The 18087-nt window shown below is 32.6% G+C and overlaps 1 protein-coding gene across 5 annotated transcripts in view; it reads right to left on the bottom strand.

Annotated features, from left to right (window-relative positions):
* Positions 1-18087, bottom strand: part of LOC126763200 (uncharacterized) — a 63765-nt gene that overhangs the window by 22723 nt on the left and 22955 nt on the right. For all 5 annotated transcript variants that reach the window (XM_050480498.1, XM_050480501.1, XM_050480499.1 and 2 more), the window contains exon 3: positions 16142-16246. In XM_050480498.1, coding sequence (XP_050336455.1) covers positions 16142-16246 — 105 coding nt within the window. The remainder of the gene's footprint in view (positions 1-16141; positions 16247-18087) is intronic.

Raw genomic sequence — 18087 nt, 5'->3', positions numbered from 1 at the left:
CAAAAAAAAAATTACGCCAAAGCCACTCAAAAATCAAGGTGACGCCCCTTGTTTTTTTCGATTTTCATGGTTTTGTGCATCATGAATTTGTTCCGGAGGGACAGACAGTTGCGTTAGAACATCCGTAGAAAACTGTCGGAATTGTGGAAGAAAGATTCATGGATTTTACACGATGATACGAGTAATGCCCCATCGCATCGAGCCACAATTGTGACCGATTTTAAAGCCGAAAATACCATGAATACCATCGAACAACGTAGATTTGGCTCCGTGTGATTTTTGTGATTCCCCAAACTGACAAACTTTCTTATTAATTTTATAACTCAATGAAAAAAATTATTATGAATGATGAAACTCACAGTTTTGTAGGAAATTTACTGCTCTATAAAAATGGTCTACTATGATTTTTCGATTAAGTTAAGCGTTTACGAGATATTCATCGTCAAACATCAACGCATATTAGGGTGGATCAAAAAAAAAATTTTTTTTTCGTTTGGTACTCTGAAAAATAGGTTCCTAGACACCTTTAAGTAAGCTTCTCCAAAAATCTATTCATAATAATTTTTTTTCATTGAGTTATAAAATTCATAAGAAATAAAAAATTTTTCCAAAAATAATCAAATTTCAACTGTTAATATCTTTTAAACGGTTGGGTTTAAAATTCATAAGAAATAACTGTTAATATCTTTTAAACGTTTGGGTTTACGAAAAAATCATTAAAGACCTTTTTTGTAGAGCATTCAATTTCCAACAAAATCTTAGGAACAAGAAATTTTTTCAAGTAATTGGAAGCGAGATTTAAATTTTTCTATCTGATAATAAGAAAAAATAGAAAACTGTATGTAGGAGGACCTTCCCGTTACAATTAAAAACTCATATTTGGAGAGGCTTTCTTAGAGGTGTCTAGGAACCTATTTTTGCGAGTACCAATTGAAAAAAAAAAAAAAAAAAAATTTTGAATCACCCTAATGAATATGTACATATATTATCTATGCAGTTATCTATAACTCAAAACTATGGGCCAATTCCAGAAAATAGGCATAGTTAAATCAAATTAAATGCTCAACTCGAAATATTTTTAATACACAAATGCAATTCATTAGAATTACAAAAAAGTGTTTGTTTCAGTTCATTCGCTTTGTTATAAAATTTAATTGCGCGTAAATCGTTAAACAAATCGACGCCCTGCTAACGCTTTATAGATACCTATGGTATGTATGCTCCTTTCGCTAAGATTATTTACCATGAGTTTTTATTTTGTGGAAACCGCAATAGGGCACTTAGAAGCAGCCAATGGAACTGGGAAACCTCCAGAGCATACATACATACATATAGTACATATGAAATATACACATATGTAAATTAGTGCAACGGTAATGCGTTGATGCACAATGTTATTGCCGCGGCAGTACTTAATTTTATTTTTGTTTTTTGAGTTTTCTTCGGAATACTTTTCCGTCTGAATGCACATTTACAAGGTAGAGTTCTTTTATTATCGCTTAATGGCTGATCGAATGAGTCTGGTAACATTAAAATTTAAAGTTTCAATCGAAATTGTTTACATTAACATTTATAAATAGTAGGCATATAAATTAAAAATGTTAATATGATTAATATTGCGATAATTTTTAGATGTTATAAACTTGTTAACTTATAACACTGAACAGATTCAAAATTAAATGTAGGTGCAGAACAGAATAATGATACTAAATTCTCTTCCGGTTCATCGCATAGTAAATAATATTTTTAATAATTTTATGGCAACAATTTAGTTGATGTCTTTATAACCTCAACTATTACCAAATACAAATAACAAATATTTTTAACATGGATCCGAACATTGACTACTGAGAGCCAAAAATAGTAAGACTTTTTAATTTAAATTTCGCACGAAATACTTTTTTCTAGGTTGGTATGACTGTCAATGACATCTGTGCTAAATGTCACATCAAAATAATTATTAGTGTTTAGTATATGCTTGTCTTTCTGAAGTACATACAAAGCATTCCGCAATTTTTACGATGAGTGAAATTATTTAGGAAAGAAGTTCCATTAAATTATGTGTGCGGAATCAAATTTCTGGTTCCAAAACGTTCAGGCTGCCGGAAAAGACATCGATGGAATATGGGAAGGATCAAAAAAAGGTTGAAAGATCATTTCTGCCTACGAAAAGTAAAGCGCGATTAGTTCTAAAATCACTTACGTCGTGTTAACTTCTGTTAAACAATGCTTTCCGACTACCAGGATGTCATGAAACGTATTATTACTAGCGCTAAGTCTTGGATCTATGCTTGCGACACAGAAACAGACGATCAATAGGCCAAATATCATGGAAAATGTCAGCTGAAGCAGAAAAAACACGTCAAAGGAGGTCAGAAATCAAGGTTATGTTCACAGTTTTCTTCGATTTCCGAGGTATGTTGCACTCCGACTTCCTTCCGACCGGCCAAAATTGTCAACAAGGTATACTATGTGAGTGTTATGCGTCGTTTACGCGAAGCTATTCGTAAAAATAAAGTGGAATTATGGGCCGACAACTCTTGGTTTTTGCACCACGATATTGTATCATCGCTTACTGTGTTGATTCTTCGAGAGCATTTCGCCAAATTTTCAACCAATGTCGTGCCGCAATCACCGCATTCGCCTGTTTTAGCTCCGTGAGACTTCTATCTATTCAGCAAACTCAAACGACTATTTCGTAAATTGACCATAACAACCGTTTCGAGGATTGAAAAAACGTTGGCACAAATGTATTGGGGCCTAGAGGGATTATTTTGAGGGTAACGATATAGATTTTGAAGAATAAATTAACAATTTTAAAATTATAAACAAAGTTTTACTATTTTTTGCTCATTGTGTGTTCATTATTGATCGCCTTTAATATTAATTAATAATAAGAATTTATAAAATTAATCAGATATTAGTTTTTATAACAAACGTAAACCAAACCAAATAACATGACTTTTGTAATTACATTGGCATGATTTTATAACTATTTAACAGACACATTCACTTGCAACCGCTGCCACTATGACTCAATCAGCTACAAATAAGAAAACTAAGAGCAGCACAATTTAGCTAGAGTCATTACTTGCTAAGTACTGCAGATGCCCTTATTAAAGAAAAACGAAAAGCTTTAAATGCGTTAGAGAAGTAGGCAATGTGACTCCAATTTAGCAAGTTTTGAAAAATTACTATGAACAATAGCAGTAATTCATTGTAACGGGTCATGCAAATGCAAACTCACTTTTAGTCAAATAGTTAATGTAAACAATTTTTCATAACCAGAAGTCAACGAGAAAGAAAAAGCCAAAAATTTTCTAAATATAGAGCGTTGTTTTCTTTTGGAGAAATAGTTACCAGAATGACAGCTGTAAAACCAACTGTCAAAGAAAACCTATGTGGGTGACATTGCTGTTCAATAGAACTCGAAAAATTATTATGTAAGAACAAATTTTGGCACTTTACCGTCAAATTTTAATTAATAATGAGGCACTTTTCTGAGAGCACAAAAATAAATTAAAGACTCGCTTGCATCCGAAAAATTTTTTTGTTTCTTGGGATTTCTAAGCTGGCGTTATTGGTTTGGTTTTTTTCCTGATACTTCGCCGCATCATTTTTTTTTATTTTTTTAAACGACTTTTTTTGGGAACTTTGTCCAAAATTTTTGGAGTAGTTTTTCGAACATTGTCTGTTGTCACCTATTGTAGTAAATTTTTTGTTTTGTTTTTCTGTTTTTAGATTTGTGTTAATTTAAACACTCCTGGTGCTCGCTGAGATCAGCTACGAGATCAAGGTTTTCCAAAATTTTTCAAAATGAATCACCACTTATTTGAGTACATTAAATTCTCTGAATGTAAATTTTTTTTTTATTTATTAAATAAAATAAGTTTTCTCTGACTAGCAACTAGATAAAACCCCTTAAGGATGGAAGAAGAAACATTTGGCTTAATACCACAAGACAATTTTTTAGAATGTTTTAATTTAATATATAATTTTTTTAAGTGTGGGAAATTTAGACAAATTTTATGCCATCGAAAATATCTAGCGGCGGAAGTCGATTTCAAAGTGTCGGTTTATCTCACGAATATCATCAGCCTTATAAAATTAAGGGGCCACTTGTAATACTTTTTCAGAACACTGACTACCCTGTACACTCAAGCATACATGCTTGATGGTTGATAGAAGTCATGATTTGCGTGTGTTCAAGTAATTTTTTCAAAACACGCTTACAATTTTCATAATTTTTTTAAATTGACCCAAATTTGTTTAAAGTTTTGTTGTAACAAATTATAAATTAATTTGATTTGATTGCAATCGACAGCGGCTTTCTTTGAAAACGAGGTTAATATGCCATATATGTTACATAAGGTATGTGAACTTGAAGCACTTTTTTTCAAATTATCAGTTGATAATGGGTAGGTGAGCGGATGTGCTAGCATAATATACATAAATCAAAAAGTAAACATTTGTAATTGCAAAACAAAATCAGTAAATAATTGTGAAGCCAACAAAATTGTTTGAGATCATAAAGATTGCAAATATAAATTTTATTTCTTTTTTCATTATTAATCATAAAACTCTACACAAAAAATGCAATTGCAATGCCATTACTTTGGTGATTACAAAAAAATCTTAAAACTAAACTAAAAAAGATTTATATTTACTTTTTTTACTGTCTGTGTTTTGCAAACAACGGCGCTACGGCATTAAACGGAAGCGTTAAGCAATCGCTTGGCAAAAAATAGAAATAATAAATACGCGTACGCACATTGCTTAGCTGAATCGCAGTGCATTGCGTCAAACGAGGCGAGCATCCAAGCGTTGGACGGACTGCCGGTGTTCATGGACAATGATCGACAGTGAGAAGTTGTTCAGCAACTAATCGCAGAGGATCATGGCAAATATTTTTAATCGGCTTTGCAAAAATAAAAGTGTGCATACAAATATATACTATATGTGTGTATACAATATTGAGATAAGCGTTTAGTGTGCAATGATGGTTTAATGGAGCGATCAGTTTTCCGAACGTACGACAACAATATTGGCAGCTAAATAGAGCAAACACAATTTGAACATCACTCAAAACTCATTAAGGCATTTTCAACCTGAAAACCTTTTGCAATTTATAGTTTCTCATTAATATTGTAAGTCAATATTATATAAGTCACTTTAAATGTTTTATAAATGAAATGTAAAAGAGCTTCGAAAACCAATGTTCAACGATTTTTTGAAAACTCAAGTCTTTATATGAATGATAGAAAATACAATTGTTCAATACTTTTTATAAATTTTTACACTCGTTTTTTAAAAATTTTACGATGCTATTCATTTTTTGCATATAATTCATTTAATAAACCCAAATTTATAACTATTTTCAACAAATAATCTCGAAAGGATTTTGCAATGGATCCTCTACTATGCTCCCCTATGGCGGATCTGTACTGTCAAAAATTGAACCGTATGAAGGAAAGAATCGACCAGAAGCGGCCTGCCCTAGTCAATAGAAGTATATTACACTAGATAGTGACTTGCCAGAAGCTACAAGAACTTGATTTATAGTCCGGACATGGGCATCAAATAATTACTACTTGTTCTCGGATATGGTGAATGACTCTGCTAATGCAAAAAGTATTGAACTTATCTTTACTGACTTATCTAGGGTTTCACATAGTCTCATAAAGTTATAAGTTATAACGATCCGAAAACATAGCGTTCAGAGTTGTATTTGCATAAACTTATTTTAGTATGCAATCCAACAACAAATTTTTTAAACTAGTATAAAAACTTATGATTTTATGATTTTACGATGCTTTATGACACGTTGTGAGTACCCCAATCAAATTTAATTTTACCTAAAATTCGAAACAATTTGTGTGATAATTTGAGCATAATTTAACATTTATTGTATGTAATTCTATAAGAGGGCTTTCAAATGATTTAGACATATCAGAATGAAACCAAAAAAGCTTTGTACTGAATTAAAAAATCTTACGAAACTTGTTTAATGCGAATCATTTATCCATTTTTTTTAATAACAGTATCAATGAAAATGCAAACGAAATTTTTCTCGACAATTACAACGACAATTGGTCTACGAAAAGGGAGCTAACGTGCGAAAACTAGTTTTCTGGGAAACAGCTGTTAAAAATAAACAACTCGTTTCGTCAGTTTCTCAAGATATATTCAAAATTTGTTATATTTATTTTCTAAAGACGTCCAGTAAGTTTGTTTTTGGTCGGAATATTATTATAGTTGACATCGCATATAGCTTCCATAGTGTGGAACATTTAAAAAAATGCACCTGAAGAAGTGACGTTTACTCTAATACCGCGCAACTCAATTAACGTTTTTTCTTGTTCATTACAAAACAAATTATGTTTTTTGAGCATAATTTAACATTAATTCTTTCATACATTTTTAGGGAACTTTCAAATGATTTATGACTTTTTCAGAATGACATCAAAAAAGCTTGTGAAAAAGCATCTCATCTTCCATCCGAATCATTTATCCATTTTTTTAAAACAGTGAAAAAATTGATTTTTTGACACCTAAAGTTAAAGAAATAAAAAACGCTCTCAACAGTTCACTATATAATGATTTGATAGATTTTGATTAGTAAATTGTATGAAGGATGTCGCCTCAATATAGAAACTTGAGATCGTGCAAAAATATTTGTCCTTCACTCTCCGCAAAATCCACTAATATGGTAGGACCTGAACCCTTCATCGCGGTGGGTTCCCATACCATAAAGAAGCTGCTCCGCATGGAAGAAGAGTAGGCAGAGACAGGTATTGGCAACAACTCCAAGGCATGTGCCATGCCAAATTGCACACTGATTGTAAGCTGAAAAAGCACTTATACAACATGGATCTAGCATTTTGTGTAAATTGCCGCTTCTGCGACAGGGAGCCTGTAACATCAGAACACCTGCTAATTGACTGCACAGCAGTCTACAGATCTTTTGAAATTGTTAAAGAAATACCAAAAATGGAAAATGCTCTTCTTTTCTCAACCCATGTAAGGTGGTTTGCCATCAATTCATTTCAGAGCTTGACATCATTAATAAACAAGTAAGGAAGGGCTAAGTTCGGGTGTCACCGAACATTTTATACTCTCGCACGATAAAGTGATAATCGAGATTTCATTATCAGTCATTTACATATTTTTCAAATGCCGTATTTGTGTAAAGTTTTATTCCGCTATCATCATTGGTTCCTAATGTATATATTATACAGAGAAGGCATCAGATGGAATTCAAAATAGCATTATATTGGAAGAAGGCGTGGTTGTGAACCGATTTCACCCATATTTTGTACATGTCATCAGGGTGTTAAGAAAATATTACATAACGAATTTCATTGAAATCGGTCGAGTAGTTCCCGAGATATGGTTTTTGGTCCATAAGTGGGCGACGCCACGCCCATTTTAAATTTAAAAAAAGCCTGGGTGCAGCTTCCTTCTGCCATTTCTTCCGTAAAATTTAGTGTTTCTGACGTTTTTTGTTAGTCAGTTAACGCACTTTTAGTGATTTTCAACATAACCTTTGTATGGGAGGTGGGCGAGGTTATTATCCGATTTCTTCCATTTTTGAACTGTATATTGAAATGCCTAAAGGAAACGACTCTATAGAATTTGGTTGACATAGCTATAGTAGTTTCCGAGATATGTACAAAAAACTTTGTAGGGGGCGGGGCCACGCCCACTTTTCCAAAAATTACGTCCAACTATGCCCCTCCCTAATGCTATACTTTGTGCCAAATTTCACTTTAATATCTTTATTTATGGCTTAGTTATGACACTTTATAGGTTTTCGGTTTCCGCCATTTTGTGGGCGTGGCAGTTGGCCGATTTTGCCCATCTTCGAACTTAACCTTCTTATGGAGCCAAGAAATACGTGTACCAAGTTTCATCATGATATCTCAATTTTTACTCAAGTTACAGCTTGCACGGACGGACGGACGGACGGACAGACAGACATCCGGATTTCAACTCTACTCGTCACCCTGATCACTTTGGTATATATAACTCTATATCTGACTCTTTTAGTTTTAGGACTTACAAACAACCGTTATGTGAACCAAACTATAATACTCTCCTTAGCAACTTTGTTGCGAGAGTATAAAAATGATAAGAGGTGGATTTGTGAACAGAAAATACATAGATATTGTTCATATCAATCAATCGCATATTTAGTTCTGATTGTAATGAATTTTTTCTGTAAACCTTAATAGAACACATCGTTCAGCTACCTTATTCGCCTGGTGTGATCTTTTATGCTCGTTCTCTGTTCTTTATACTCAAGCTATAGCTTCGAAACAAATTCACCAACAATAGATTAAGTCCACAAATGGAAATTCGCTGAAGCTAGTGGAAGCTATTCCGGTCGAAACTAGAATAGATCAAGCCACTATACTGATCATATGAATTCCAAATACTTTATTTTGAATGTGACAGAAAAACGTTCTATCCAGGTCCAAATGGATTATGTGTAGATCAGTATATTCCTCTAAAACCACATTGACAGTGAACTTTCAAGTTTTAAACTTATATCAACAATTATTTTCATATAATATTATTGCTATGGATTTAAATTACGGAAGTGGCGCTACCCTTATTGGTAGCAATTCTTTACATATTTATAAAATTATTTTTCTATTACTCTTCTATAAAGCCGCGCTTACCAACTTATCGTATAAAGTGCCGCGATTTCCGTGTCCATTTATTTCGTTCTTTATTTTGTTCTTTTTGGCTACAAGAATGTTCATTTCCAATTGAAAGGTGTTTGGTTTACCTTTTTTACACCATTAGTAAGTGGGCCCTTAGTTGAACGAGAATGCCACCTATCACGAACTAGTGTTGTCTAGCAGTTGTTTATGTGCTCACTAACACCTTCGAACAGCAAATACAAAATTTTGTCTTGTGCTAAGTCATAAAACGCCATCAAATGATTTTTGCTTCAGGGATTCAATAGTGTTTCGATTTCCTATCAATAAAAGTCGCCATTTACATATATGCACACATTAATAGTTCTGACTGCGTGCTATTGCCAATGCTAAATTTTTTAATAGATTTTCAGTTTGTGTACTTCAACTTGCAGAATTTAAAATAATTTGCACGTCATTATAACGTTTTTGTTTTTCTTTCTTTTCGTGTTGTTGGTATTTTTATGTTTATAAAAACAATAGAAGAATCGAATAATGCTTGAGTGCAGTGCGTATTTTGCATACCAACTAGCTGCATGCCTGGCGTTCCAGCAATGTTGAATAAGCAATGCGAACAATAATCAGCCAACTGCCGGTAGATAATAGGTTGTCCATTTCTTTCTTCAATAAACATACGCTTATATGTGGTTATTGGTGTTTGTAGCAATGTACATATGTATTATATAAACAGCGAAATGAGTGATTGTATCATTGACTTTGCAGCTAAAAACATATATACTATATAACAGCAGAAATTCTGGTGAAAATGCATTAGGGGTATTCAAACGGCACTCTTTGATTTGAAGAAGGAATAATACTCGTATGTTACTTACAATTTTAGAAGGTATTTTATTGAAAATTATATAAGATCTAATAAATAAAAGGTAAAATTAGAACATTTTTGTTTGATAACATTATTCGAATCTTATATTGTTTTTGAAGGTAATCTTAAAGCGGCACCCTCATATAAACTTCCGTTCTCGACCTATCTGCAAAACTCTGGGATATATACAGGAACAAGTAGTAATCACTTGATGCAACTCTCGGAGCTTCTGGCGAGCCTCTATTAATATGTGTGGTCTGGCGTTGTACTGATGTAACACAATTTCCTTCCCATTTGCCATTTCTGGTCGGTTGATTCCTTCGGACAATCCAATTGTTGATAGTTGAATTAAGAGTTTGGGCATAGGGGAGCAGCTGATAGTTGATGATTCCCTGCCAATCCTCCTAACCATATAGCAACGACTTCCTGACCTCGCCACCGTTTGCGCCGACTCACCACAATTCGACAAGGACAATTGAAATAGTTTTAGGACTCTACTAATTGCTTTATAATATCAATATCTGTAACATAAAAAATAACGGAACGATGTCGTGAAACCGAAATTGATAGTGATTGACTGTACAGTATCGGGATCATAAACACTATTCTTATTTTCCGCCGCCTGGCTTTCGTTTTCACCTTTGCCGAATTCATGGAACGTATTTTCTGTTTGCTGGTGTCGATTTTTATGTCAAATAATCACAAAGATATCTGCGAACATATCTTAGTACGAAATCTTATGTATCGTAACCCTATCGCACTTATACAACGCGAGATACAGATTACTGCAATCATCTATTGAAAAATCATCTATTGAAGAAACACTAACTTCAAAATGAAAAATAATCAGCTGTTTGGCATAATTGAAAACTTTTGACAGTTGGGCATTATTAAAAATTTTAAAACAGCTATAATAATACCCAACGATTACCCTCCTCCCGCCCAACCGACGCAAGGGGCGTAATACTTAAATGAGCGGAATTAGCCGAGTCATAAAAGGCAAAGAGTTTTAAGCGTTGCGATCTTAAGCTAATCAGCTACAGAAACAAAAATTTCCACAGTCAAAATTTAGAATTAAGATTAAAGTAAGTTTATTATTTTTAAATGTTACTTGTTAAGAGTAGATAAAATAATTTGTTTAATGGTAAAAAGTGAGTCTGTTAGATCAAATGTGCTGGAATGAGAATTGAAATCATGACATATACGGCGGAATGGTTCGTTGAACTCAAAATTTGTTCTAGAGAATTTTAAAAGTAAAGGCGTAAACTGCCTGGTAGAGTAAGTGGGAACGTTAAAATTAAAATCAGATAAGATAGATGGGCTACAGACTGACCCATTCATGAGTTTTGCAAGAAATACATCTCCCTACGACTAACGAGTGTAGAGAGATTTTTAAGTTTTAAACGGTTAGTGTAAGGGGTAAGATTTAAACTGGAATCCTAATGCAAATGATTTAAGGCAAAAAGTAAAAATTGTTTTTGAACGGACTTTAACTTCTCCGAATGGACTTGATAACTAGGGTTCCAAACCACAGAAGCATACTCTAATATAGGCCTCACCAAAGATGTAAAAAGAATTTTTGTGGTAAGTGGATCTCTAAATTCTTTAGACCAACGTTTAAGAAAACCAAGAGCGTCTTTAGCTTTAAAAACCGTGAAATGCGTGGAGATTAAAATTTAGTTTGGGGTCCATAGTTACTCCCAGATCAACAAAACTGCATACTTGCTCCAGCCTAAAGTTTTGTATTACGTATGAAGTAGGGTCTACAGATCTACGTGAAAAGTACATCGTTTTACATTTTTTAAGATTCAATGGCATATCATTTCTAACACACCAAGAAACTAGGTTGTTTAAGGGGGAGTAAAGTTTAAAATTTTTTTTTGCATTTTTTTTATATTTTTTTTTATAGTCAAACTAACGGAGTTACAGCGTTTTAAACGACCGGCTGATACCTGACTTTGATGTATAAAAAACTTCAACAAAAAACTTTGAAGCTCGTGAACATTAGAAGTTAAAATCTACTGAACCGATCCTTTAGAAATTTTAAACATTACTTCTTCACATAAATCAACAGGTAATCAGATGGAGTTTTTTTTTAATTTTTTTCTATTTTTTATTAACAAATTAACAACGATGCTGCAAAATATAATCATATAAGAAAACCCTTGAATACTTAATAACAGATGATATATCATTAATACAAGATAAGATGCCTATCTTGAGAAACGCCTGAAGAAACATTGATTATGTGAAAAAACTATCGTTAAATATGACTTGTTGAATTCTATTACTAAGAAAAGAAGCAACCTATTTTAGAAATATTGGTTGAAAACCAAGAAGATAAAGTTTAATCAAAAGAATTGAATGGTTCACTTTATCAAAAGCTTTACTAAAATCTGTGTATATAACATCAGTATAATTATTCTCTCTAAAGCCCGTTGATACATGTGATACAAATTCAAGCAAATTAGTTACTGTAGATTTCCTTTTACGAAAACCGTGCTGAGAACAAGAAATTAGTGGAGAAATCCGGAAGGTTATGTCATCTGTTATAATTGCTTCAAAAAGTTTAGGTATTGCTGACAACTTTGCTATTCCCCTATAGTTTTCAATAGATGACCTAAATCCACTCTTATGTAAAGGAATTATAAATGACTTTTTCCAAATAGATGGATGCCTTGCTTAAGAGAATTTAGTATATATATTATTAGTAAAAATTTACTCAAGAAATATAGCAATTATAGCAGAATTTCTAGACCAATGAAATTTGTCCGAAACCCATTAGACATTCATCAATTTTTTTCGAGACTATAACTATGTCGACAAATAAATATTTTCGTTAGCACATAAATTGAAATTGACACTTACATATATATGTTTGTACGATTATGTAATTGACATATTTTTAAAGGTAATCTGACAACTCGTAAAAACGTAGTACATGCTTGTATGGGAACAGACTGTTGACGGTTGACTGTGTGACTTGCGGTTCATACTAATTTTGAAGTAGTTTATACCAAGTTAATTTCTCTATATATATCTCTGATATATATACAGTGGCGTAGCTATAACTTCGGGCGCCCGGGGCCAAGGATGTTCTGCCGACCCACTTTATCTACCTACCTACAAGTTTCATGAGGTGGTTCGAACAAAAGAAAATTTTTACAAAACATCTTCGATATTAAGTATATACAATTTAGGAACTTGAAGCCACGCAAATTCTGAAGTTCCAAAATTCTCACAATACGGTTTTTGAGGAAATTGATAGTAAATTTACAAGACATCTTATTAAAAGCCATAGAAAAAACCCATTTTCGCCGTATATCTTGTACACTTTTGACACAATTTGCAGGAATTTTTGCCCGAATTGGAGTTTTAAAAAACAGCGAAGATCGTTTTGCCGCACCCAAGACGTTGCGCCCGGGGCGAAAAAAAGTTCAAGAGAGCTAAATTACGCTCTCATTGGAATGCTTGAATTTTAGTCGCCATTGAATAAATACTTATAATTACCACCATAACCATTTCAAACAAATTTGTATCAACATTAGTTTCATTCATTAGTTCCTGAGTAATGGTTCTCAGACATTTCTTTTAATTCAAATGTGTACTTCGAAAATAAACCTAGTTTCCTCAAACTTAAAATAGCTAAAACTTTGAAGGCTCGTAATAATTGAGATATCTATAACAACAAAAACTTCTGATCTGACAATTTTCCAAATAGTTCTTGATGAATACCAAAGCTCGCAAAATAAAAAAAACAAAACTTAATTTTTGAAAACGTCATTGACATTATATTTGGCCAAATAAGCAGCAAACCAAAGGTTGAACGTATCTTTATATTATACAACTGATTTTCAAATTGCATGACGAGGAGTAGCCGTTGTTAGTAAAATTAAGGTAACTCTTTTAACTGCTCTTTGAGTATATCTTAAAAAGTATATTGCAGAATAAAATGCAACTTTTTAATGCACCTAACTTAAAGCTCGGGTGGATAATGGAAAAAGTTTAGTAAAAGAAATATGTCCATGTTTGAAGTGTATTAAGGGGCTATACCAGTGTGACGCATGAAAAATTAGGCGATTTTCGTGAATTTTTTTAAGAGAAAGTATGCGATTGAATATTTCGAACTTCTTTGGCCGTAATAAGGTATAGTTTCAGCTATATTTAAAGATTTATTTTTTAACAAAAATGTTGAAAAATAACGGAGTTATGTGCTGTCTTCGGAGGTGCCAAAAAAAAAAAGTGCCCCATCTGCTGGCGTGATTCCGGCCGAATGAGTAGCTGAAACAAAAAAATTTGAAAAGTTTATTAAACTTAAAAATATTTCCTATACAATGACCTACGATCTTTGAAAAATATCAAAAATTAACAAAATGGCGTAATTTTGAAAAAAAAAAATCGTTTTTAGGTAAAAAATGGTCGTTTTTTTAATGCCAAATTGACAATTTTCAACCAAAAGATCGTAGGCCATTGTATAGTAAATGTATTCAAAAATACTCAGTTTTAATTTGAAATCGATCGGTTGATTTCTCGTTGAGTTATGACGCCAGCAATTTTGAAAAATGTCTTTTCGAGAAAAACGCGTTTAAAGTTTCACTTATATATGTTTGCACCTCCGAGCGTTCGCTCTTTAGAACGCTGCCACCCAAAAACTATTCAAGATACGACCTTCCCGATTTCGCAGGATATTTATAGAAATATGAGCTATCGAAAAAGCAAATAAAAAATTTTTTTGAAAGTGTCACACTGGTATAGCCCCTTAAGCAAATATAAAGATGCAAAGATTTGCTAAAACTCGGATAGTGATGGCAGTGCACGTAAAAAGCTCCTGTCACAATAATATTAAGAGTCCAATTTAAATATAATTTCATTATATAATATATATTAACTAGTTTACATTTGTATTCATCTATGATATATAAAATAAATACATATGTATGCATGTTTGTAGATATATTTATAAAATTTCCACTTCAATACCCATTTAAACCACTTTTAATGTGATTTTGTTCTCATATTTATAATTAACAATTGACGTGTAAATTAATGTTAATTTGATTTAGCATGTCGGTTATCGATAAATATCTATGTTTACCATATATACATATCTACATATGTAAATGGTATATATACAAGTACATAAGTACCAGGGCGAAGCGCTTTACAAGTTTCTACGCTCATGTCATTTAATGTAACACCAAATATTAAATTACATTAATTTATTGTAGAAGGCTCAAGTTAATTACACTGAATTTTTTAAAAATAAAAACTTGTAGTCGATGAATTTTATTTTTTGCGAATTTTATTCTTTTAAATGTAAGAAATTTTGAATTAAAAAAATATCCAAACTGATATATTATAGATTAAACAGTTTTGAAAAAATGGTATTCGAAAACATAAATTTATTATTATTAATAAGTAGATATTGTACTTATCATATGAAAGTCTTTGATTTAGTCATTTAGCGAATTGCTAATGCCAAGGAGCTCAGCTCAGCTAAAAAGTATTAATTAAAGTAACTAACTTCTAAGTTTATAAGAAATTCCCAGATGAAAAATTGGTCTTTGACATTATACGAGTACTGCAGTCAGTAGATATACAAATCATTTGTATTATGTTTTTTGGCTTTGCAGTCCTAATCAATAAACAATTACTATATTAAATGATACGTTTATGGACTCCTAACATAAAACGTGCTACCTTAATGTATTAGTCTACGCAAGAGTTCCACTGCCGCTTATAGCCGGGTAATCGTTGCAAATTAGCCATATTTAAAAACACTGTCAAATCATATACAAATTGTCAGGCAAGTATTATGTTAATTGTGTGAACTAAATATGAGGTGACAATTGATATGGGAATAAAATTATAAAAGTAAATAAAATAAAGGTAAGAAATTACACAATGCAACAAAATTCTAAGTAATAAAATTACAAAATGCTTCTAGCTAATAGATCTAGTTTTTGTACGTATACTGATCCCACATTCAGTAAAACTGTGGTGAAATTCGATGAAATCATTTTATGGCAAGTTAGTGTAAACTAGGACCAAACTGGCCTATACGTGGCTTGTTGGCCTACCAGATTAACCTAACCTAACCTAGGGTAAACTATTATTTTTCGGATTGAATAATACTTTTCGAATGCTTGTGTTTTTCAAAAACGTACCCAAAGTGACGCTACAGTAAATTTTTTGATTTTTTACGGTGTTTAACGCCAAGTAAACAATAATAATTAATGTATACTTGTACCTATATCATTATAAAAATGATGTCTGATATTATTACAAATAGTATTTCATTACGTTTATTCGATAAAAATTGAAGCATCAAGAAAAGATTTATTCATGTGTGTGAGGTATAAGGTTTAATTTCATTTTTGAAAATTTTATTCCACATTTATAAAAAATATATACATACACTTACAAATAGATAACTAACAAAAAATTACTACTACTATTAATAAATAACTAACTAAATTAAATGATTCAAATGCAAAAATCAAGCTTACTCATATTGAAAGTTAATCACACCCTCGTTGATAAGTATGAATTCATAGATAATTTTCTAATAGGTTTGCAATAAAGTAAGTATAATTAAAATTATATTACTCACCCTCCGTGTGTCCCAATTCACACCAACAGTGATCGTTGATAAATTGTTGTCCTAAACAATATTTCATGACCTTATCTGAGCAGTTGATAGCGCAACCGGACGGTTCTACAAGAGAGTGAGAGAGAGGAAGATTAGAAAAAAGTCTAAATTGATAATGAATTAATAGTGCAGATATGTATCTTTTAACTCTAAGAGGCAACTAATTGTCAGGAACAAGAAGAGCGTAAAAATTGGTAGCATTGCACTAACAAAGAGTCTAAGCAACTTAACTTTGATTTCACCGAAACTAGAAACCCTCCACAAATAAAAAAGTTTTCATTCAAGAACTTGCTTTTGATCGACCGTCTTGTAGTTACATATATACTAAATAAACATATAATGTATTTAGATATGGTAGTAATACTTTGGATAATAATGCTTTCGAAATTTTGTGAAGACATCTTGTCAAATAAAAAAGTTTTCATTTGAAGAACTTGGTTGTGATCGTCCAGATTTAATACAGACAGACAGATAGGGTAGCTAAATCGACTCAGCTCGTCAAGCTGATCACTTATACATATATTGTATATACAGGGTGGGCCCAAATAACTGTCGCGCTTTATTTTTTGTAGAAAAAGTTTATTTTTTGATATTTTGAGCAATTAAACAATTTATTATAAAAACTGTTGGCTCACATTAGGACTGCTTAAGTTGAAATCGTTCACCTTTGATTTTTTTTTACCAGCTTCAAACGTTTTTGAAAACTATTGCAGGCGGCATGCACCACTTCATCTAGAATTTCGTCCCAAATTTTGATTAAAAGACGCTTGAATTGATCCAATCTTATGTTTTTCAAATTTTTTAATTTGTCAAGCATGTATCCCCATATACTGAAATCCAATCGATTCAGATCCGGAGAAGATGGAGCCCATTTATCAATCGGAATAAAACATGGCAAATTATCCTTGCACCAGCGCTGAACAATTCTTGCTTTATGAGCCGGAGCAGAGTCTTGCTGAAAGCAATATGGTTCGTTGCCGAAGAGCTCAGATGCATGAGGGTAAAAATGATTGACAAGCACTTCATCCAAATAATATTTTGCATTGATTTTGACACCTTTCTCAATAAAAAGGGGCGGGAGCTTGCCTTTTTTGGATATGGCCCCCCATACCATGACAGAAGGTGTGTTTTGATATCTCTGAACGGCTAATTTATCTATAATGGGTTTTTTTAAGAGCTTGATAACTTTTTTAAAAAAAAAAACGCATAAAATTTGCAAAATCTCATCGGTTCTTTATTTGAAACGTTAGATTGGTTCATGACATTTACTTTTTGGATAATTTCATTTAAATGTTGACCGCGGCTGCGTCTTGGTGGTCCATTCGGAAAGTCCAATTTTGGGCAACTTTTTCGAGCATTTCGGCCGGAATAGCCCGAATTTCTTCGAAAATGTTGTCTTCCAAAGCTGGAATAGTTGCTGGCTTATTTCTGTAGACTTTAGACTTGACGTAGCCCCACCAAAAATAGTCTAAAGGCGTTAAATCGGATGATCTTGGTGGCCAACTTACGGGTCCATTTCTTGAGATGAATTGTTCTCCGAAGTTTTCACTCAAAATGGCCATAGAATCGCGAGCTGTGTGGCATGTAGCGCCATCTTGTTGAAACCACATGAGTCAACATTTAAATGAAATTATCTTCAAAAAGTAAATGTCATGAACCAATCTAACGTTTCAAATAAAGAACCGATGAGATTTTGCAAATTTTATGCGTTTTTTTAAAAAAAGTTATCAAGCTCTTAAAAAATCACCCGATATAAATGATCAGTATGTTGAGCTGAGCCGATTTAGCCATGTCCGTCTGTCCGTCCGTCCGTCTGTCTGTATATATACGAACTAGTCCCTCAGTTTTTAAGATATCGTTTTGAAATTTTGCAAACGTCATTTTCTCTTCAAGAAGCTGCTCATTTG

The sequence above is a fragment of the Bactrocera neohumeralis genome, chromosome 6 (assembly GCF_024586455.1).
Source record: "Bactrocera neohumeralis isolate Rockhampton chromosome 6, APGP_CSIRO_Bneo_wtdbg2-racon-allhic-juicebox.fasta_v2, whole genome shotgun sequence".
In the NCBI taxonomy this organism is placed as follows: domain Eukaryota; kingdom Metazoa; phylum Arthropoda; class Insecta; order Diptera; family Tephritidae; genus Bactrocera; species Bactrocera neohumeralis.
This window is presented reverse-complemented; position numbering and strand designations above follow the sequence as displayed.